General features: G+C 47.8%; 1 protein-coding gene across 1 annotated transcript; it reads right to left on the reverse strand.

Moving 5' to 3' along the window:
* Window positions 1-1,358: 1,358 nt before the first annotated feature.
* Window positions 1,359-18,352, reverse strand: GDF6 (growth differentiation factor 6). Its single transcript, XM_081266515.1, has 2 exons — window positions 17,771-18,352; window positions 1,359-3,048 (listed from the first exon to the last, which is right to left on the reverse strand). Exons 1-2 carry the CDS (start codon window positions 18,189-18,191, stop codon window positions 2,087-2,089), a joined length of 1,383 nt encoding a protein of 460 aa, XP_081122641.1. The 5' UTR covers window positions 18,192-18,352; the 3' UTR covers window positions 1,359-2,086.
* Between the last annotated feature and the right edge of the window lie 5,832 nt (window positions 18,353-24,184).

Consider the following 24,184-nt stretch of genomic DNA (forward strand, 5'->3'; position numbering starts at 1 on the left):
TATTTGTATTATAGTGAGGTAGACAGTTTAAAAGAAAACTCTCCATTAGACAGACTTAAAATTTTGTAATAATATTTAGGAAAATGATAACTTTATGAAAGAATGAAATATCTGATTAATGCTTAACTTTGTACAACTCGAATATAAACTTTAAAAATATTAGAAATTATAACATTTGAGTGCATATAACGTTTTGTACATTAAGATGAATTGCATGCTGTCCATTTCCTCTTTGCACTTTCAGTCACCTTAAATAAACAAATATATACAGCCTTATCAGAACAACAGTGCATCCAAAGCAAATGTGCATTTTAAATTATTTCTCCTGGCCAAGTCCTTTTTTTTATTTTCTTAGCATTTTATATTAGCATTTATTATCATTCTCATCCATTCTTAGACAGTTTGTAGTTCTCTGAACCAAATAAGCAACAGGTTTAAATGGGGAGAGAGCAAACCACTTAGGATAACCCAAAACGTTCTTTAATAGTTGGTACAAGTTCCCCCATTTAAACCATTTCATGGTCAAAGATGAGGAGCTCACTCTTCAAAGGGCCTTCTCAGGGGCAGTATTTGAAAATAGTACTGGGCAGGCTGGGGGAAAGTTCACGGTTTTGACTACCTGGGAATGGGTATTTCAGTTTCTCTGTGTGCTCTCTCCTGCTTCCTTCCAGAAGATGAATTCCACCCCTGCCTCCCTCCTTTACAGCCTGTTCCCCAATCTCCCACCCCAAGCTCAATGTAACACTTGGCTCTTTTCACAGTTTCTCATTACTAAGTTTTAAAAACATTGCCTGACTGGTAATTACAATCTAAAACAATTCTTTTGGGGGAGCCCTGGGCGATTGCTGGCTGGTAATCTTTCAGGAATGTCAGAGAGAGGGGAGGGAACATAGATGTTAAGAAACTTCAGAGACAGGGGGTCTCATCCCCTTTCATCCTTTCCTTCCCTGCTCCAGGCCTGGCCCTTTATCCCGTCCTCCTGTGGGGCCAACCATCTCCCCTCCCCATGTAGCCCTTGTACTTCTTGGGCTCTTTCTCCCTCCTCTGTACTTCTTACATTAATAATACAGTTCTCCACCCCTACCTACTTTTTTTTTTTAATTAGGAAATCACCTTCCCCTTAGAAGGAAATGTTTGAATTTTGGTAAATTCTGTTTTAAAGAAATCAATTAGAAACAGACGTCACTAAGAGCTTTTGGGTGGGCTACCTCCAGCCTGGGCTAATGGACCTTGGTGTCAGCCCTGTCAGAGGGAAGGCCTTGTGGTTTCTCATTATCCTTCAGGGGGTTCCATATGGACTAATTCTTGTCATTCCATCCATACCAGCAACCTTTTCCCCCCACCAGAAAAAGCAACAGTAAAGACATCCAGTGACCTGAGCTCTCAGGAGTGAGATGGAGGTACCCCATGCCCAGTGCTGGAAGAGGCCAGGGCAGAACTGGTAAATTCATGGGAATATACAAGGGAGTGAAGAAGTCGCCTGGGTCAACCACTCTCAAAGCTCCACTCAAGGCAGAACCCTTTCTGACTTTCCTATTCCATTTGCCAATTCCCTAGGACCTTCTGCTTGGGAGGTCACAAGGCATGGGCTGTGACATGGCTGGAAAGACCCCCACCTTCTTTACAAAAGTAGAAACAACCAAACCAAGATATGTTCAAAGGTGGGTGATTCTTCCTTCCAGTTTCCCTTTTTAAACTATTATTCTTTTCAATCCATGGAGCAATTGAGAAATGGGTATGCATCTCCCCTCCCCCTACCTCCTATCAAAATCTGGGAGACACACAAGGAAATCCAAAGCCACAATAATAAAGAGAAACAACAACAATAACACAAATAAACTTCTTGGCTTGTTTTTCCAGGGTGGCCAGGCAAGGTGTGAAAATCCATATCTCCCTCTGGGCTGGCAGGTGGAAGTTTCTGGGAAGGCTGTGCTCCCTGCCTCCTCTCTTGCACCCCGCTCTCGCTCTCGCGTCCAGGCTGTCCCCCACCACACCCAGCAGCCTCCTCCAAGGCCAGCTTCCTCCTCCTGCTCTCTGCAGTCAGGCCTCCCCTGCGTCCCGGGCCAAGGCGGCAGGAAAGGAACCGCTACCTGCAGCCGCAGGACTCCACTACCATGTCCTCATACTGCTTGTAGACCACATTATTGCCCGCGTCGATGTACAGAATGCTGATGGGAGTCAATTTGGTGGGCACGCAGCAGCTGGGTGGGGTGGAGCCGGGATCCATGGAGTTCATCAGAGTCTGGATGATGGCGTGGTTGGTGGGCTCCAGGTGCGAGCGCAGCGGGAAATCGCACACACCCTCGCAATGATAAGCCTCGTACTCTAGGGGCGCGATAATCCAGTCGTCCCAGCCCAGCTCCTTGAAGTTCACGTGCAAGGGCTTCTTACTGCAGCGTAGCCTCGACTTCTTGCCGTGCCGTTTGCCGTGACGGCTGGCGAAGGCCGTGCGCCGCCGCCGCCGACCGGGCGAGGGCAGCCAAGGCCCGGCGTCCGGGGCGCCCGACGGCGGTGGCCAGGAGCCCTCGGCGCCCGCGCCGGGACCCGCAGCCTCAGGGGAGCCCAGCTGTTCGCGCATCTCAGCGAACAGGTTTTTGCGCTGGGATCTGGTGAACACCACGAGCAGGGCGCGCTCCTGTGGGGACCGCACCCTCCGGCCGAAGCCCAGACTCCGCAGGTCCGGGGGCGGCGGTTGCTGGGGTCCCCGAGGGCGCGCCTCTACCTCCCCGATGTCTGGCTCGCCCCACGCGGCCCGCAGCTCCAAGCACAGCTGCTTCCAAGGCTGGTGGCGCAGGCCCTGCCACACGTCGAAGACCTCCCAGCCGGCCGGGGGCGCCCCCTGCGGGTCTAGGGTCCTCGAGTCCAACAGCAGGGGCGACAGGCAAGGGAAGAGCTGCACGTGGAGTGGCCCTGAGGGAGGCCCCCAGGGCGCTGCGGGCGCCTGGCGATAGAGCCGCAGCTCTGCGCCCACCAGCTCTTCTTTGTCTGAGAGCATGGACACATCAAACAAATACTTCTGTCTCCGGAGAGGAGTGTGCGAGAGATCGTCTGCGAGATAAAAAATAATTACAGTCAGTTTCACTTAAGGGGGAGATCAGCCCGGTGCTCCCTGGCCGTCCCCAGGAGGAAGAGGGCGGGGAGAGAGCAGTCCAGCTAAACTGACCCGGGCGGCTCCCCGGTTTCCCGCCCCAACCGTGCACGGCGTGGGAAGGGGACACACCAGGACAAGCCCCCTCCTCCTAGTCAGTTTTGGGCTCCCAGGGCAGAAGTCGGTGGCTGCTGGCAATCTGGCTGAGGCAGCGGCCTCCCGGGTTTTCTCCCCAAGAGGCTGCGTAACCACTAATGTGCCCTTTGTGGTCGCAAGTCTGGGCTGTGCTTCCTCCCCAGTCCTCCTCTCCCACCGCTGTTCTCCTTGTCATTCATATCTCAAATGTCACCTCCTCCTAGAAGCCATCCCAGACCACCTTAATCTAAAGTAGTTTCTTTTGGTCACTATCCCAGGGATTGGTTTATTACCTTACGTTTAGCATTATGTACAATTACCCAGTTTATATTTATTTCTTTACTGGTCTGTCTTTCCCAATACCCCTCCTCATTCGGTCAGGCCAAAGGAGTTGCAACCCTCACTTGCATCTTGCTCCACACATCACCTAGACCCCTGGATGACCTAGAGTACACGCTGGTCAGTAGTGTGAAACTTTACAGGGAAAGGTTCTCAAACTGGTTGCTCAATTAGAATCTTCTGGAGAATTTTAAAAGTACCAGTGCTCCACCTTGCTCCAGCTAATTGAACCCCTTATCTAAGGATAGGTCCTGGGAGTGTGGTTCTTGAATGTTTGTTGACAGCTTTTCTTTTCTTTTTAATTTCCAAGGTGATTTAAAGATGTAGTCCTAACTGCAGACGCCCCCCCCCTCCAAGTTCAGGGTCACATTGCTGCCATCGGGCAGTTTTGCTGAGGCATTTAGGCCCAAAACATTGCAGACAGAAGGAAGAGCTGCTATGTGATTTCCTTTCTTCTCTTTCTTTCATTTCTTCCTTCCTTCCTTACCAACAAATAAAAGTAGTGAGGCTTTCAAATATATGGCTGGGGAGGGAGGGAGTAAACCAACATGCCCACCAGACATTCATTGAGAAGTACCTGCAGTCAATGAGAAATAGATATACATGGAAGAAGAAAACCTTAACCATGTACAATTACACACACACACTCTCTCACACACACACACACACACACACACACACACACATCCACACAGAATGATATCCCCCCCCTTCCTTTCCTTACACCCAATATAAAATTTCCTTGGTTTGCAGCTAGACCTGAAGACAATTTGTTGTTGTTGTTGTTGTTACAAGTGAGAAAAAGAAATTTGGGACATATAGAGGGCAGCAGGCTTTAAAAATCCAAGGCAAATTCTTCTGCACCAAGACAAAATTGGACTCCTTTTTGACACATTGGTGCATGAAGCCAACCCACTTCAATGTGCAAAGCGGAAAGCTAACCAGATTTTCCTGGGCCGCCTTCCCATAAAATATTTACAACCCAGCAAATACAAAAATCCCCAAAGCCCCTAGCTTTCCCCAGAAGCTAGTAAAGTTTGGGTCGATTTCAATAGTAAAAGTGTCACTGGGTCCTGATCCGACCCTCACTGCCTGTCCAGATGTAGCTCAGGGCCATGGGCTCTGGAGCCTCAGCCACACCCAATCAGCACTCTGGGCTGACTGCAGGACCCGATGCCCCTCTCTAACACACATGCCCTGACCTGAGACAGAGCTGCGGGAAGGGTAAGAGAGGTGAAAAGGGAAAAGCTGCTAGAGGCAGTTGATTTATGGAAGCCAAGACCTTCAAACCAGCCAGGGTCACATTAACATCAGGGGGAATTCAGCATACTTTCTTCTTAAGAGAAACCTGTGACTGACTATGCTTAGCCATTGCCCAGATTTCTGGACCTATTGCCATAGACTTCACTTCCATACCTCCCCCCTAAACCCACCAGTGAGGGCTGTGATGACAGGGACAACCCTCAGGCATTTGCTGTACAAGTTAAATGTTGTGAGGACTGGCATGATTCTAATTGTTACTTTATTAACTTCAGTTTTATAAGGTATTATGTTGTATAAGGTGTTTGTATTGTTCTCATACTACAGATGGGAAAACCAAGTCTTTAAGAAATTAATTATCCAAAGTCAGGATATGGTGATGCTGAGATCCATTTTTCAGTCTATTTAGTTCCAGAGTTGGAATTTTTAGTCCCTAAGCCCCAGTGCCTCATCACTGTAGTCCAGGTATTGGAATCTAGAAGCAGCCAATAGTGGCCAGAGTTTTAGGGAAGGAGAACACAACCCAAACGATATTTGCATTACATGATAGGAACAAAACCTGACCTCCCTTAGGAAGTCATTTCCATCTCTGTTTACGAAACTCTTGAGATAGTCTGTCACTAACTGGAGAGCATTAGTCAGAGATAATTTCTCTCCCGTGCAACATGGACAGATCAGCTTGCATTTATTATCATTTTTTTAAAAGTGTGGGCTGATAAATGGTTAGTGCGTGGTCGAATCAAAACTGAGGCAAGCATCTGTAGCAAAAGGCACTTACTGATTCTACAACCTTGGGATTTCTAATAATCTTTCTAGCAAGACCAGCCCACATTTACCCTTTCAAAGACACTGAGAGGAATGCAAATGCAGCCTTCCACTTCCATCCTGTTCCTGTCTCTTCCCATTCCAGTAGCATCCCACACTTCCAGGGACCTCACCTACATGCATGTGGACCCTTAGCCCACAGATCTCTGCATCCCAGCTCAACAGACACACATACACAACAGTAGTATGGTTCTCTCTTGGGAGGATAGACCTGCTAAAGAAGCCCTCCAGGTATTGGAAGTGGTCTCAGGGATATTTGTGCAAGCATTTTGTGGCCCAAGTATCTAGAGATTGGTCTAGAATATTGGCTTTCAAAGCTGCTAATCCTGGGATGGTCCCTACATCTACAACACAATCACAGAGAAACATTAGAAATGCTAATTATCTCAGGCCCCAGAGGTTTGAGGTGCATTTCTAATGAGCCCCAAGGTGGTGCTGATTCTGCAGGTCCAGGGAATCACACTTTGAGAGCCACTAGTGTAGGAGGGTATGTCTCCTAGGCTTCTTAGATTCCCTGCTCTATAGGACACCACATAGGGAGGGGTATCACTGAAGGAAGGGAAAAAAACAAGGTCCTCTAAAGCACTGAGCCAAAAGCAGGGTCTTAAGCTGGTATCACCAGACCTAGTCACTATCTCTCTCAGCTCTTTCCTGGACCCCACAGCCACCTTCATATTTTTAAAATCCTTTCAACCATATCATCTCTCACTAGGTCTCTAGAACCTCTAACCCCTAAACAGAGGGTCCCTGAAGGTGGCTGCTCTAAACAGATCCCCTACAGACCACATTCCCCACCTGCCTGAACCTGCTCTGGAGCCATGCATCACAGAAATAGTCCAGAGGAGGCCTTGCCCTGGGGAGTGTATGTATCACCATGCTCTGTAACCTGTAGACACTTTACCTGCAGACCCGGCTTCACAAGGCTGGCCCAGGACCATGGGTCACCTGTGTGCAGGAACCTGGCCCTTCCCACTGCCTTGCAAAAACTACCTCTCCCACTAAGTCCTATGTAAATGAGGAGTAATGTCATAAAATGACTCCCTTCCCTTAACTAGACTGCACTTTCCTTTTCAAACTCTGTGGCACTTACATCCTGGAAATGAATCCTAAGCTTTAGGCCTTTAAATTGAAAATGATCAGTAATACATCCTGGGAGTTTTGTATTTTGCTTTTAATTTGAATTGTTACAACAAAGCTCATACCCTCAGTTAACTCAGTGTTTGTTGAGTATTAGACATAGTGACCTTTCAAGTTATAGTTGCTGGATTTATTTATCCTCTCTCCCTGGGAGGTGAGTAGAGACAGGAGGAAGAGAGAAAGAAAAGAAGGAAGAAACAAATCACTGGCATATTTGAATAAAATCCTTCATAACATGGAAAGCATGTTAGTAAAAGGCTAAGAGCTCCTCACAGATACAGTTCTGATGTGCATTTAATTTAAAAAAATAATAATTAAATAAACAAAATAGGAGAGAGAGTTTGTTCAAAGGGTACAATGTTTCCAATAGGCAAAATGAATGTAAGTTAAAAATACAAAATTTGGCAGGGCATGGTGGCACAGGTTGTAAGCCCAGTAACTCTGGGAGGCTGAGACAGGATGATCATAGCAAGTTCAAGGCCAGCCTCAGCAGGTCTTAGCCCCAAACAACTTACAGAGACCCTGTCCCAAAATAAAAATAAATAAAAGGGTGGGGATGTAGTTCAGTGGTAAATCTCCCCTGAGTTCAATCCCCAGTACCAAAAGGGGGGGGGGAGGGTTATAAAGGATTAAAGAAGAAAACATGTGAGGGAACAAAAAAGGAACTAATTACCTACAAGGTAGATACCAATGTGCCTATGTTAACTGAAGAAATTGGCTTAGAAAGGTTAGAGCACCTGTCCATGGTCACAGCATGTGGCTGGAGGAAGCTAGAGAAGCAAACATCAGAGTAGAAAGGAAGATGCCTATGGTGCCACCACCAGATTCCCAGAAACCCAGCCCCAGGGCAGCCCGAAGGAGACTGCACAGCACTGCTGAGGTGGCCGCGCCCAGGTGCCTACTGTAGAAGACTGCTCCCTGAGCCAGTCAGTAGTGGGTTTCCAAAAACCTGAAACTTCCTTTGGTTGGAGACTTGGGGACACAAAGGCAGGCACTGCATTTCCCCCAAGACATCACTGGGATATGTCCGCAGCTACTGACCAGATGACTGGACAGACCCAGCAGACCTGATCAGCCACACAGTCACACCTCCCACCCACATACCCTGAGGCATAGACCCTGTGACTAGGCAACAGCTCAGCCTGAGTGTTCTGGGCTTTCCCACCCGACACACCTAAACCGGGATGGGGGGTTGAGAATAATCACTCATCTTTGCAAAGGAAACCTCAGAGGTCTTAGCTGCTAAGCCTTTCCCCACTCCCTCATTTTAGAGACAGCAGCATCACTGAGCATCATAATAGACATGTGCTGGGAGCTTTTTAGGGCATTTTTTACTGAGTCCTTCTTGCAAGCATCAGAGATAGTTCTTGTTATATATATATATTAAATTTATATATATATATATATATATATATATATATATATAGTCATATTTATTTATATGCAATGCTAACAATCAAACCCAGAGCCTTACACATACTAGGCAAGCACTCTACCACTGAGATACAACCCCAGCCCCTAGAGATCAATCTTACCGTTATACTCATTGGTAGATGAGGAAACTGAAGCTCTTAGAGGTATCTCAACTCACCCATTGTCTCCCAACTAGTAAGGGACAGTTAGGGGAAGTGCTGAAGTTCCCAATTTCAAACCTGGAACCCTAGTCCTGAGGTCACATCTTTTTACATGGGTCCTGATTGGGCAGTAGAACAGAAGAAAGGGGAAACAGGATGTGTTCATCCTAGATGTAATCAACACTGGGTGGGCTGGGTTTCCCTAGCCTCTTCCCTTTTCTTTAGCAGAAGGAAGACTTTCAAGCTCAGAATTCACTGCCAGGTTTGGAGTCATTTCTCCCCTAGGTATCTCAACTTCAGCACTGCCCTGAGATATTATCAGGTTGGAAAACAAGCCAATGTATGAGATGAGTGAAAATGAACCGCCAGTCCCTACCCCTGGAAAGTCAAGACCTCTCAGAGTACTGGGTGCTTCAACTATTTACTGTACACCTGGGATACCATTATTTCCTAGGTATCCCATGAGGATGGACATAGTCCTGAGTCAGGCCCTATTAAGATCTCAGCCTTGTGAAATAATGGCCATTTCCTAAGCATCCTCACCAAATTGGAGAATTTGGGAGCAATCCATACAGTTCACCCTTTCCAGAGTGTTCTTGCTTGACTCCAGTACTCTTGCTTGACTTACTAGCCTACTAATTGTAATAGCAAATACCCATATAGCACTATGTGCTGGGCATGATCTAAATTCTTTTAATCTTCAAAATCACCTATAATCTGGCCATGGCACACAGAATACACCAACTGAAATTTCATGCCATACACCATAAAATTGTACAATTGTTGTGTCAATTAAAGTAAAAAAAATATTTTTCAAAAACTTGCCTCTGAAAAAAAGTATTACTATAAACAAAAACATAGGAATCTAAAGAGTAAACTAGCCCAAGATAGTAAGTGGTAGAGCTGGCAGCTTAGCTCCAGTATCTGCCTCTGCTCTCCATGTCCCAGCCCTTGATGTCTGTGCCTCAGTGTTTTAGCTCTTACATACTTCCCATGCCTGGAAGGAGGAAGGGCTTCTCCCCTGGTCTGCAGAATCACTCATTTCCTAATCAGCAGAACTGAAGAAATTTCACAATAAGACTTTTGAAAAAGAACTTACAAGGAAAGAATTTTCTCATTTACAAAATGGTAATTATAATTACAGCTCACTGGGCCACTGGACAGGGCAAAGGAGATAAGTGTGAGTAATTTCTGGAGAAGTTATACACGTGTTAGTTACTACTGACAATGTGAAATGAGCATAGGAATTGACTAAGTGACAAAAATTTCAATCCTGATCTGTGACCTAGTGACTTGGTGACATTGGTTAGACTAGGTTACATAATCTATCCCAGACTCATATGTCTCCTCTGTAAAGTGGGAGAACCACTGCTCCCTTGCAGGATCATTGCAAAGGTCAGAGTCAAGGCACCCAGGGGTCACAGTTCATGAAACACCCCCAGAAATGCAGCCAAAATTACTATAATTGGAATGGGTCAGTAGTGTGTATAGGAATATGTTAAGTAGAACCACTTTGAGTATCAGTGCTCATATTTGTCTCTCCACAAGATATCCAGAAGTGAATGGATGTAAGGCACTGCTGGGCATCATGGACAAAGAAAGCAGCAGGTGCTTCCTGTTCCTGCTCTTTGCTCAGAGGAGGTCCAGTGAAGGTCAAGGCTCATCTGGACTGCAGCCTTGCTCCTATTATACTGATTCTTCTCAATCCTGTCATGACATTTATGACACTGCTGTCCCTTCCACAATGCCAGGTGACCAAGGACCTCTACCCTATCTCATCAAGGATTGGGTCTTTCTGCACGTTTTCTCCTGGGGTGTGGGGAACAAGGCTGGCTCATGTACTAACTCATAAGACTAGGGGGCAGGGGCAGGGGCAGCCCCGGGTGGCCCTGGACTTCCTCTCTCTTCTCTTGGCAACTTTTCTGGTGCCTGGTCTACAATCTTTCCTGGGTAGGGAAAGAATGTTCCTCATCCTCACTTGACAAAGGCCACTGACATGTTGGGGCAGCACGTGTAGAAATGAATGACCCTTTGGCTGCAGCACACTGTGGTGAGATTGGAACCTGCTGCCTGTCAGCTAGGGAGATTGTCTTGGTGGGTCTGTACTCCTTCACCGCCACACACTCACTGGCCCAGCTTTTCTCCAGGTCTCTGGCTTTCCTCGGTGCCTTCCCCAAATACTTGGCCTGCATTCCATTCCTCAGCTTCTTCTCTCTTTCCAAAGACCAGAAAGGCTCAAGGCGTGTCCTCTTCCACTGAATGTCTGCTTTTCCCATCCTCTAGCCCTGGCCTGGTAGATCTGCACCCTACACACCATGAGCCTGGGCTTTGTAGACCCCGTGGGCTAAGCGGTTCTGGTAGTCTGGGTCCCATGGAGAAATTCCATCAAGGTAGGATCATCATGAGGCAAACATGTGAAACTTGGGTGGAAAGAAGGGAAAGAGCACCTTGGCTCCCAAACAAAAGAAAACACAACTGCACGCGTTCGCTGCGGAGCCCTAGCAAGCTTTCCAAGGAGGCAACTCCAACCCCACTGGCACTGATTTCTGGCGGACGTCAAGGGCCAGGGACAGACCTTTTCCCTGAGCACAGAATACAACCAACAGAAGTCACCTTTTGTCGCTAGTTGTATGAACTTTGCCAGTGAAAATTTTCTGGGCTCTCGCTCTCTTGGTGGGCGGTGGCGGAAGAACCAGAGAAGAAGAGCCAAGATCGAAGACACTGCCCCAGGCATCTGTCTCTCATCGCGGTCAAACCCTGGGCTCCGGACTATTGCGGCTCAAATATTCGTTTGATAACACAGCAAATCAAAATCAATCAGAAGCTCGTCCCCCAACCCTCCCTCACACCTTGCTGCCTCATGCAAGCAGCCTGCTCTGTCCAGGAGTTTCCGCAGGTCGCCGCCCCTGGATAAGGTGCTGGGCCCGACCAAGGTGATTTGCTAGGGTGAACTTCCTTGAAGGGTCCACAAGTAGCCAAGGGGAGCAACACCGGCACTGTAAGAACGGCTCTGGGGGCGGAGGTTTTCTCAGTCCAATAGCCGCCTTCGGAGCTGGAACACGACCTGGTCGCTTGGTTTGCAGGCTTCAGATGAAAAGTAAAAGATGCCCTCCCCAACCAGCACTGAGGTTGCAGATAGAGGGAGGGGTTCACACTGGCATGCAGTCGTGGGCAGACTGTTGGGCTTTCAGCGCTTTGTGGTTCTGCGCAGGAGAAACTGCAGTGCTGTGTTCTTTAAGGTGCTGAACTGGGTCCAGACTCAGAAGAAAGGAATCGTGGCAAGCCCGCGTGAGAGGTGGATCTTGGTCTGACTTTCGAAACAACGAAACAAAGTGGCAAAATGAGATTCTTGCTGTTAACTGTAGGCGGTAGCCTCGAATTTTTTTCAATTTCTCTCCGGAGGGAGCTTCCAAGCGGCGGTCGTCGCGGAAGTCGGGAAGGGGCTCTTTGCCTGGAAGCCAGGTTTGCAACGCAGGCGCACCGATTTCCCTAGTCTCCTATGCTATTTAGGGATGACCCCACCCCACCCCGAAGCCAACCCTCTGCTCTTCTGCTCAAACTCAGCACCAACTTGTGCCAGAGGCCAGCCCCTCTCGTCACTTGCACGCCCATTATCTGGTCCTTAAACCAGGCCCCGCCCCCAGGCTCCCGGGCCACTGGCTGAGCAGCGCGCGCTCCTCCAGAAATGGTCGCGGCCCGCAAGCGGCGGGTCTGCTCCAAGATCCTGCAGCTCTTCACTCCAAATGTACCTATCCGTCGGCCTCCAGCAGTGCGTGCCAATAGACAGTCCTAGGACGGCAACCTTGGCACCTCGACCCACAAGGACCTGCTTAATTCCAATGAACAGGAGACACTATTTAACAGACTTTAATCTTAAAAATAAACAGGACGTGGGGAGAGAGTGGGAGAATGCCACGCAGTGGGTGAAATGGATACACATCCCAGCTTCCCACACCCCAAGGGTTCGGTTCAATTCTGTCCTCTCATCTAAAGAAATCATTGTCGGATCCAGATTATTCAATACTAATCGAACTAAGTAATGCCTTTCACTTTAGCTGAAAACCACCAGGAGTTATTGTTGATTTGCCCTGGGTAGTTCGAAGCATTCAGCAGTCCTGGCAGGAAGCAAAAGTTCGGCTTCTACCCTATTTCTAACATACTCCCTGCCCCCAACCTCTCCATTCCGTTCCCTCCCCACCATCTCATCCAGGAAGATGCACCACCATTGGTGAGGTATGCTGGTATCCCCAGGACTCCTGCTAGGAAAAATAGGAGTTTTTTATATACGTGGGCCTCCATCAATGCAGCACCCCGTATTCCTAGAGGATCCAGGCGGCATGCGTCCTCTGTGATCAGAAAGGAGAGTTTTCATGTCCCGAATCTGTTGGGGGGCGGCGAGGGGGGTAGTTGTCACAAGGCCTGCTGTAGGCTGTGGCTTGGGTGGATTTTAATTATTTTCTCTCAATGTACAGAAATGTTGATCCCCTCCCCCACCAGCAACTCCACTGCACAAACACCTAGAGGCCTGACAGCCTCCACTGTTGAGGAAAACACACAATGTCCTCCTCAGATTAGCCTCTCTGGCTCACCAAGAATGCCGGTGCAACCTGCCTTCTCCCTGCAGAAGACACTAGGTGTTTTTAGCTTCTTGATTGTCCTTGTAAGGAGTATCTTATGGCCTTATGGATGGGGATGACAATAACTGATACAAATAAAGCCATGGGCAAGGAATTGGTTTGTGGCCTTTAAGGTAGAATCATTCTATCTAGAAGAACAGAACAAACTTCTAGTTAACGGCTTCCTCCCCTTTCCCCCTAGGGCTTTCCCCAGAACCCTGTGGTTCACCGGCGGGAGGAGCATCTTGAACCTGGACTTCCTTACAGACTCCGCACTGGTGATCCTGCCCGTGCGCTCTCACACGCACACACTTGAACACTTAGCAAGACTTTCCCAAGGTTGTTCCCTCTTTCCGGGGAAATAAAGCCTAGATTGGAACCTTCTGCCGGCTTCCTCACTTAGCCGTCTGGTCTGAATTAGTGTTTTTATAAGGGACTCAAACAAATCGAATACAAGGTCACCAAATAATTAACAGTTGCGAATTCCCTCCGTCCCCATTAAAATACTTCCTTGCTTATATTTCATTTTCCGTTTGCCAACGACAACAGGGTCCCGACAAAAGCGCTTCGGCGTTGATTACACCATTCTGCGGCCCAGGTCCACCCAGAAACCCGCTGTTTTGCATAAACACGATGTACTAGACGAACTTCAGTCGTGGAGGGAACTATGTGTCTTTGAATGTCCTGGGGCAGAAGGCCTATCCTCAGCATTGTCCTGCCCTACCCCCTGATAATCATGATCCACGGGGTAACTGGAAAAGTCAACATGCAATTAGCAGCAGAATCTCCGGAGAGTCGTTTCTAGGTGTCAATTTCCTCAAGGATGTTCCGACTTCGTTTTGGTTTTTATCTATTCCTCACTGGCTCCTTTTTAAGACCATTGTTGTAAAAACAACAACAAAAATTTAAATTAAAGAGTATTCTCATTTCAAAGCCCATCTGGAAATCTAACTCAGCAGTACTTTTTATATTCATTTTGTTTCCTTCATCCTTGAGAGTTTTTTTTTCTTATATGGTGCTTATATAAGCTTGCAATTCTAAGTCAGTCTCTCTCTCTCTCTCTCTCTCTCTCTCTCTCTCTCTCTCTTCCTCCATCCCTCAGCCCAGTTGAATTCTTTCATAGAAGTTCTAATTGTCTGTTTTTCCCAGGCCCCAGGATTGGGAGCCTGGGGCTCCAGTACTAATGTCGTTTTTAATGAGTGATTTCATGAGCTAACTGTAATTTTGCTATATCCAATTGATCCATTCTGATCCTTTGCCTGCACTGATACACATACAGGCACATGCTTTCTCATCTTTATGAATCCAAACTCACGTTTAAAGCACAATAAAGGCATTTTAAAAAGATCAGGGATCTAATGAGTTTTGTGCCTCTGTTAAAATAAATATAAGAAGAAGCCAGGTACAACACAAATTCAGACCTTTAAATTTAATGTTGCATGAGAACTCCTAACTAGTTTTTTAAAGACTAGAGTGGAATATTAGGCCACAAAGAAAATCTCATTTTTTTAACTTCTTCTTGCCACCATCCTTAAAAAATCCTCTTTCCCCTTACCTACCTATATAGTGCCCTGTTTTGTATTCAGAGTTTAGTACCTTATATGAATTTTCTCCTCTTACTAGCTAGCTGAGTGACCTTGATCAACTTACTTAACATCTCTGCCTTAATTCACCTGTAAAACAGGGAAGTAACAGGTGAGATTTAAATGTAATAATTCATACAATAGATTTTAGCAGAGTACTTGCCCCACAGCAACAGTTCAGTAAATCTTAATCGTCATTATTATCCTTAGATGTTTAAAGAGCAAACCAAAAGGAAGAACTTTTTTTAAAAAAACCTTGCAATAAGGTCTCCTCGTGGAGGTTGAAAGAGGTAGCAGCAGAAGGTAGAGTAGTATAGTGACATCTCAGTTGAGCTAGAGCACTTTTCACTCATTGAGGACAGAGTTAATCTCTTCCATTCTCAACCTCAGGCTTCAGGTATAACTTAGGTTCCCAGGTTAGGAAGGCTTTTGACAAATACTGTGAGTCACTCATGCCTCTTAAACCGGCTTTGGGGCTCCTTCCCTTTCCTTTGCTCCTCCCCTTGCGGGACCCTTGCTCCTCAGAGCCAAGCCTGCCACACTCTTCAGCGATTTAAACATCCCTGAGGCAACACAACTGACCCAGTACTAGGCTGGCCCCTGCTTTTTCCTCCTTGCCCTGCCATCCTTAGGTTGGGGGAGGGGTTGTTGCAGGGTTTGGCGCGTTTAAGAACCCCCGCGTGAGACCGGCGGAAGTCCTCGCCAGGAGCCAGGGATGCGCGGCTAGCGGGTCCCTTCCATCACGGGAGACTAGACACCGTTTGATATGTTATGACATGCACCCTCAATTAGATCGCTGAGTTGAAACACTCCAATCAGGGGCCCGATGCTAAGCAAGCCCCGGAAGGTCCAGCCCGAGGTCACCGCCGGTGACACATCAAATCAAAATCAGTGAGAGGGAAAGTGAGGCTTTTCCTTTATCAAGCTAGGGCTGCAGCTAGCAATGTACCCCCTCCTCTGCGCTCCCCTCCCGCCCGCAGCTCCGCACTCCTTCGCGAGGCATGCGACAATCCGCACCGCCTTCCTAGACAACTAGCTGTGGTTCTTCACGTTTTCTGGGAACTGGGGAGTGGAGGGGACTCAGTCTTTGAAGCTGCGGTTTCAGGAATCAGGCTGCATCTCCCACCCAGGGCAGACCTCTCGCAGCCCCAGCTCTTGATGGTTTTCTGGGGTTGAGGCTGGACGGACGTCTGGGGTTCTGTCCGACTGGCCTAGAGACCTTGGCTCGGGAACAGAAGCCCCCCCAACCCAGGCGCGAAACCAATCCTTTCCTCTACCTCCTGCGCCCGGTGGCTCACAGAGCGGTGCCCCAGGGTCTGGGATCGGGGAGGCTGCAGGGCAAGATACGGTGAAGAGAGTTCGTATCTACAAGGGACACCTCTTCCCCCTTGCCTGAATTCAGAAGGTCTCCATAGGCAGGGTCCCTTGGTCTAATGCCAAACTCACAGGACACAGCCAGCCAGTCAGGGGTGCGTGCTTGGGGGGGAGGAGCAAAGATTCTTGCCACTTCCCGGGAAAAGAAAAAGAGCGCCCAACTGCCGGCCAGCCTAGGCCTCCAGGATTTCTTCCCTTAGGGAAGGCCTCTTTAGTTTTCTTTTAGCTTTCTTAGCCTCTCCTTTGGCAAGGTAGAAAAAGCGGAAAGTTAGAGGACTTGGAGGTAGGGTGTCAGGGGGATGCAGACAAGCAGTACCTGGGCAGGGGACCTAGTTGCAGCACTAAGAAGAAGCCACGTGCCTTTGCAAAAGTGACTTTTGTAAACCTAAAATCGTCATAAAATACATGGCGTTAATTTGCCGTCAGGACCTTTCAGCAGCTCATAATCCCGCTGACCTTGGGCTACAGCCGCGCACGCGGCGTGGGCAGGACCTCCGTGCGCAAGGAACGCAACTGCAAGGTAGAAGTTAAGGGCTCAACACGTTGTAGAACCAGGACTGAGAGCCGTTAGCTCGCTTTGAAAAGCTTTAAGAACGCGTGAGCACTCAAGCAGCCATAGCTGAGGTAGTTGAGCAGGCTATTCTGCAGGAAGCCCAGGGCTCTCTGGGTTCCTGGGCAGTCCCACTTTCACCCACCTGGAAGCGGAACCCTTAGCGAAGTTAAGTCTGGGGAATGGATAGCTATAGCTGCCTAAATCTCTTCTCATTTCTTGCTTCTCCTTGCCCTTCTCTTTCCCCTTCCTTTCCTTTTCCTCCCTTCCTTTCTTGTCTCTCTAAGCATTATTGTCTCTCCTTGTTAGGAGCGGTGGAATTTCCCCCAGTTTGTGATGGGGGGTGGGCCACGAGGTTTCCTCGAAAGCACTGACACGCTGAGGACCTGCGATGGTGGCAAGAAGTGGGTTGCAAGAATTTTCTCAGGCTCCCACTTGTGCACCCGATTTGGCAGAGGCGAAGTGGGGCGGGGGCCCTAGATGCTCAGAGAGAGGAGCTTAGAAGTGTACCCACCTGCATTAAATAGCAACAACTCCCTAAGCTTAGTGGACCCTGCCCCCAGCCCGCCCTTCCACTTGCTGCTACTACCTTTGCAGAAACCAGAGGCTCAGAGCCTCTGGGTGCTTGACGCTGGAGGGAGAAAAATGGTAGAAGCCTCTGGGCACGCGACTGGCTGAACACCAGCTGATGATACCCACACTGGGACGCGCGGAAAACCCACGCGGCGTCTGCACCACGGCACAGCCGGACACAGCTAACTGACTAGCTCCCTCGACGGTTGGACTAGCTGGGGCCGGCTTTTCCCGGAGCGACTAGAGCTTTGAGCTTTCCATTGCTCACTCGTTCCCTGGGGCCCGCCTGGTCGGTCCCAGTAGTCCAGGCCTAGGGCTGCGCGTCCTACACAACCCGAGACTCGAGGTACAGAGTCCATCATTCCTCGCCCTGACCCTTCTCCATCCCTGGTTGTCTGCCTACCACTTCCCTTCCTTTATGCGCCCTCCACTAGCCACCAGATGAGTGGCCACCACGATGCTTTCTGCAAAAGACGGGGAAGGAAGGAAAGAAAGAAAGAAGGACGGAAGGGAATATTGTGAACTGGAGCAAAATCTGCAGCCGCATTCAGAAACTTACTCGGGCTTTAGAAAAACAATTTAGAAAAGAAAAGAAAGGGGGAGGTGTCCTGAGCGAGAAGGGAATTCACAAATGCAGCTTCCTGCCAGAGCTGGAGCCGCACTCTGGCTGCGGAGCTCCAGCCGGAGAGGACTTGGGCGTCTTCTTTGCCACTTACCTAGTCCTCTGTCTACAAAGCTAGTGATCGTATTAGCCGACTTGGAAGACTGGAAAAAGCTGGCATTGATGCCCAGCTTCTCTGCAATGGAATAAGTCCTGTAGATTGACAGCATGTACTCATGGGGCACCACGCGCGGACCTCGGCCGGGCAGCTCCTGCGCCGGGGTCTGCTGAGACGATTGCCGCTGGGGCTCGTCCTGCGGCCGCGACTGGGGCTCCTGGAGCTCCTGGGGCGTCCGACCCGCGGCATTCTCTCGCGGCACCCGCGGCATCTTCCCTTCCTTGCGGCTCCTTATGCCCTTGGTGGAGTCCAACTCAGGGGAGGACGAGGAGGAGATGGAAGCTTGCTGGAAACCGGGCAAATCCCACAGGAAACTGATGAGGAAAACGGCCCAGAGCAGGACCCTGGGAGTATCCATGGCGAGAAAGTGGCCGTGTTTCCCCAAGAGGCGGCGGCGACCGCGCTGGGCGCGAAGGGCACGGAGTGGCTGGACAGCGGCTGGGGCCCGGCTCCTCGGGCAGATTCCGAGTGCGAAGAGCCGGGTCCCAGGCACACAAACCCCGGGCCTGCCACGCCCCCTCCCGCCCCTCGCCGGGAGGGGAGGGGAGACCGGGCAGTGCAGGGGAGGGGAGGGTGGGAGGAGAGGCCGGGTGGTGCGGGCAGGAGGTGTGGGGGAGAGGGGCCGCGGTGTGCCGGTGTAGCAGGAAGACGCAGCGCCCCCGCGGGACGCGTGCGGGATGGCCGGGAGGAGGTCGCAGAGCTGGTCCTAGGCAATGGCTTGGGGAGGGCGGGCCGCCGTCCCGCGGTTGGGGAGCATGGGCCTGCCCTCAGCCACAGTGTACCTCTAGCACTCTCTGAGGAGCGGTCGCCCCGCAGCGCCTCGCGGGCTCTAGGTCCTCGCCAGTCGCTGCACTGAGCGGCCCGGAACCAGGAAGGCGACAGAGGCGGCGGCGCCCCCGAGAGACAGCTGGGATCTGGCGCCCCTACCGCTGGCTGCTGCGCTGGCTCCGGGCGGTGGTACCTTCTCTCCTCGGCCCCAACCGCCAGGCGGGTCCTTGGCTACCCTCAGGGACCAGCCCAGAGCCTGAGAAGCCTCGCGGTGGGCCCGACGCAGGGCCCAGCACCGGACAGTCCCATTCTCTCCGTGGGGTACCGCTCTCCACAAAGACAGGCGTCTATTCCCAACCCTCGAGGTCAGGCAAAGGCCACGAGTCTTTAGAGTTTGGATCGATGCTAAAAGCTGCTGCGCTCCCCTGCAGGCCCCAGCCTCTCCTGTCGCAGTCCCCAACTTCTCCTGACGCTGGCTTTAGCCGCTGAGTTTCTCTGTCGCCGGCTCCCGGGCTCCAGTTGCCTCCTGCGGCCTGCCCCCCACCTCAAGTGCAACCCCATTTTCCTTCTCTTCGGTCCTTCTGGTCTTCAAGACTTCCTCCTTCCCCAAGTTCCTTCTGCATTCCAATCTTTCTTTCCCCAGCCTGCTTTTCTTCTCGCACTGCCCTCCCATCTCTCTCTGCTTCCCACCCTCTGTCTTCCCGGCTTCCCCACTCCCCTTCCAGCGGACCCCTCCCTTTGCAGCTCTACCCCAATCTGTTTCTCTTCAGCCCAGCCTCGCCCCATCACGAGTTTCCTTTATCTGTCCCCAGATTCCCGGTGCCTGTCTTCCCCGCCCACTGCCTCGCTCCTTCCTGGGCCTGAACGCAGGAAGGCTGGCGGCGGAGTGCTGCTCCTCGCTCCACAGTGCTCTGTGCCCTGGACTGCTAGAAGTTTCCTTGCACGGTTATTGGGTACTCAAGCACAGATCATAATATGTTCCCCTTTAATCGTACCAATACTCTGAGATTGGCGTGACTGTTTTCACTTTCCAGAATGAGAAAAATCAGACTGAAAGAGGTTAAGTGACTTTTCCAGGGTCACTCAGCCAGGACAGAACCCTGGGCTTGGCCCCTCAGCTCAGTGTCTTCTCCCTCCAGCAATCATACCTACTCCAACATCACCATTTCATTTCTTGCTTTTTTCTTCTTGTTGTTCTTGTGGCATTTCAGGTAGTATCCTTCTCCCTCACACTGTTTTATTTATTTATTTTTTGAGGTATTTCCTCTCTCTACTCTCCTCCCTCTCACTTTCTTTCCCTTTCTATTTTTTGTTATTTCATCTCCTCTTTGTTCCTTACTAGAACTTTTTGCCTGACAGCCTGCAGGGGGAGAGAGCTTTGCTTCTCTTCTGGTTCTACACTGTTAATTTCCTTAAAGTTTGGGCCATGTCTTCCATCCTGGATGGCCACTGTCCTCCCCAGGAAATGGCAAACACCCACAGAAGACATGTGCATCAATCATGATTCTGAGACCCTTACATTTAATATTCACAAAAATCCTGATAGGTGTTGTATCATCCCTGCATTGCAGGCAAGGAAACTGAGGCCCAGTCTCACTGCTCCAGAGTCTGAACTCTTAACCACTGGGCTATGGAGCTTCACTGCCCTACTTTTGATCTCCTGGATACTTCTGGCTCTATCTCAACCCTACCTCTGTCCCTAGTTTCATGATTGTCAAGTTCTTACACTTGAAAGTGCTTTACTATAGCCTTTTCTTTTTTCTTCTCTCTTTTCTAAGTTAATAACACAAAAGGAAATGGAACAGAAAAAAAATTAGTTTAAGGATTTTTTTTCCACTACAACCGAAAAAATGATTTTGCCTTTATAGGTCCCCTTCCACACTTCATTTTTGGTGCATACATCCTTTTCATATTATTGCTACAAGGATAGATGCCATGTCGGATTCTTCCTTTGTTCCTTTTACTACCAAACCCATTGCCTTCAACATTTCTCTGTGCTTTCTGCCCCTCCTACTGGCCTACAAATGCCTCTTCTGAAAAACCACACAAACTCTTCATTTCTCATTTTCTCTTCTGCCTACCTGCTATCTCTGGGACGCACACGGTCTTGTTTGGCCTGCTCAGCATCTTGTTCTGCACATCCGCCTCTCAAGTGTCATCCAGGAGAGGCTTCCTCCTTGTGGTCTGTCTCTATCCCTTCCCTCAGGGAAATGAACACTTGTGGTTTCTGTTATCATAACTTTAATTTCTATCAATGTGGTGTCTGGTTAATGATGATTCATGGGTTTGGACCCTCCAACCAATAAGTATATTTCCTGCCCACAAGGGCAACCCTGTGTGTTTTCTCTATATTTTGCCCACAGCAATTATTATCTGCTACAAGATATCAGTAAACAGGAAACAATTAATGAGCCTATTCGCTGAGACTCAGGATTTCTCAGTGTACTAGATAGAGTCATGGGGAACAACAAATGACCCAAGGGCCAGGATCACAAAGGGTCTGTGATACTTCAGGATTACCCTGGGACAGGTGTTACTCTCCCTTGCTAGCAGCCTCAGTTGCATGTAAGGAAAGTTCTCTTTGCCTGAAAAGACTGCAATGATCATTTTACAGGTGAGGAGACGGAGGCAGACATATCAGTGGAACCCCTTCTAAGGTCACAAGCTAGTCAGAAATATAACCAGGACTAGGAGCCAAGACTTTCTGACTCTTAATCCAATGTTTCCTCTATATTTAAAAGAAAAAAATCACATTCAAATACATGACAATGACTCAGTAATGTATAAAACCTGATCATTTCCTCTCTTGTGGGTATTTTTCAAATAGGAATCCTCCAATGTTAAGACTATACTAAGGCCTTTGATCTAAGTGACTCGTGTGTGTGTGTGTGTGTGTGTGTGTGTGTGTGTACACAAAGAGCAAACAGCAAGTCAAAATCTGCTTTTAGATCTTCATGCCATATTCTGAGTCTTTGAAATATTGCTATAGTTATTTCATCAGCAGTTTCTTCTATGAAGAACATTTTAAAAGGATGAAAATTTCTTGAGATGAACTCAGAAGGTCTGACCTGGGCACCTGGGGCAGCTTGACTGAAGCCATATATCCTGGAGTCTCCCTCCCAAATGGAAGGGAGCTGTGAGTCTGGTGTCTCCTGCCCCCTAGTGGATGCTAAAGGAGTTGCATATGGAGAAACAAAACAGTACAGAGCATGGGAAAGTTTATAGGTATTTTCAAAGTTGAGAGAGGGATAGTGACATCAATTAATATAATTTTAAGAAGTTATGAGGTCACACAAGAGGCAATTAAACATCCATAAAGGAGCGATCTGTCTTCTCAGAGTTATGGGACCGTAAACAAATAGAATTGTTCTGTTATTGTCTTAAGCTTGTGCCATTATTGTTTTTAAGTGATCATTTTATATTCACCCAGGAAGAGAAGATTCTCTTAAGTAAATAAAAGAGGTTTTCTTTGTATTTTACTATTTATTTTTACGTTAAAGTGTCACTTTAAAGGCAACTTTTATAAAAGTGACTGAAGGTATTGGACTTTCAGTCAAAGCCCTGCATACTGGTGAAATGTTTTTGACATTTTGATAAAATTTCATTTGTAGGAACGTTCTTTTGAAATAGAAAAAAAATTCTGTTAGCTCAGAATACTGAGCAGTGTTCTTCAAAGAGTAGTCAAGGTGGAGTCCTGAGCAATAGGAGGTAGGTGAGGACTATGTTCACTTTAGGGGAGTAGAGGAAGGTAGGTGGGGAAAGAAAAAAAAAAGATACCTAGGAAGGGTACGTCTAAGATAAAGTGTCTCTTTCACAACTTAGGCTGGAGGTACCAGTCTCATTCATTCTCTGTGCTTTACCCAACTAATACTGCATCTGATTGTTTCATTTCTTTGGTTCATTTGAGTGCTTCTTTAACAGAAAGATTTATAGAGAAGTTATATGAAAAAGAATGAAGAGTTGTGCTAGAGGCTATAATAAGTACTCATAGCCTCTCTGAGCCTTGGTTCCCCCAGCCCCTGGATCAGCTGAATGAGGTCTCAGCTGAACAAGGAATCAGAGATTCAGTTGGTCCTATGAAGGTCCCCAGTCTGATAGCCCTGAGATTGTCAGGGAATTAGAATTCTAGTTCTGGATATTGCAAGGAGAATGCAGTGCCCCTGGAGGACTCAAATGGACCTATTACTGCTCTCTTTTACACTACAGGGCAAGTAGATGTCCAACCATGTTGTAGTTTGCCAACACCAGCTGTTCTCAACTGTGACCCTTGGACCGGTAGCATTAGCATCACTGGAAACTTGTTAGAAATGCAAATTCATAGGCCTCACTCCAGATCAACTGCATCAGAACTTCTGGGGCTGGGGCCCAGCAATCTGTATTTAAACAAGCCCTCAGGGGATTCTGATGCAAGCTAAGTTTGTGAGCCACTGGTTTACACTATGACACAGAGGTAAGCTACCTGCCAAGAACTTCAAGAAATGCTTTGATTTTAAAGGGAAGGCTGTAAAGTATGCAATTTCATTTTCAAATGAATGATTCTCTTTCCTAATGAGCAAATAATTTTCATTCTCCATGCAAACCAGGTGTATTCAATTGCCTACAGCCATACTAAACCAAATGTGGTTAATCCAGCCTGCTGTCTAACTAAATGGGGTGGAGACTGCTTAGAATCCGAAAAGTACACAAAACAGATCAGAATAAAGCAGACTGTGGGGATCTTTTTATAGACTATAGATAATAAATGAAGGGTTTGGGATTATCTCTGTGTCAATTTTGGCTACTCAATATTCTAACTTTAATATGGTACCCCATAAATATGTATAATTTATGTTTTGTGCATCAGTTAAAAAAATAAACTTAAAACATCTCCTTAGTTTTATTGCCCCAGATTGAGTGAAATTACATCCCTCTAAGTTCTTCATGCAAATTATGTACAACATATAAAAAAGCTCACAGATTCTAGTAAATATGATGATTGTTAGACAAATACTTGGATTTTTTAATATAAAAATACTCTATTAATTTTAGACATTTTCAATCTTTATGCTTTTGTTCTGAAATTGCATTTAAATTTTTTCATCTAATTAGGCTTTCATATTCTCTGAAGAATTTCTTTTTGGTACGTCACTTCTCTAAAAGGGCTGTTTGTTTGACACAGCAAGATTTTACTGTATTTCATTGTGAATTTGTGGCAACACTTCTCTTCTGTAATGATTCAACATGTTTTATGTCTGTCCAAATATTCTAGATTAAAAACACATTGCAGTTTTCTAATAGGTATTGGGATACTTAAATGGGGCAGGCTAAGTTTGTTCTCAAATGAGCACCTACAATGCTTATATGAGAGTAAAAATGATTAAACTCTAGGAGCGATATGATCCCTGCCAAATCTTGCATAGAAAATTATGATTATATAGGAAATTGTCTTTCCTGTTTAGTATCATATTTGGTTTGAAAAATTACTACCAACTTTGTAAACATTAAAATAGAAGCAATAAAGATGTGAAATTTCACACAAGGGATCTACAATGTTTGGGTAATTATAAGCATATGGCTTCTTTACATGCGATTTCTATTAAAAGT

Source organism: Spermophilus citellus, assembly GCF_964194105.1.
Source record: "Spermophilus citellus genome assembly, chromosome: 14".
NCBI lineage: Eukaryota > Metazoa > Chordata > Mammalia > Rodentia > Sciuridae > Spermophilus > Spermophilus citellus.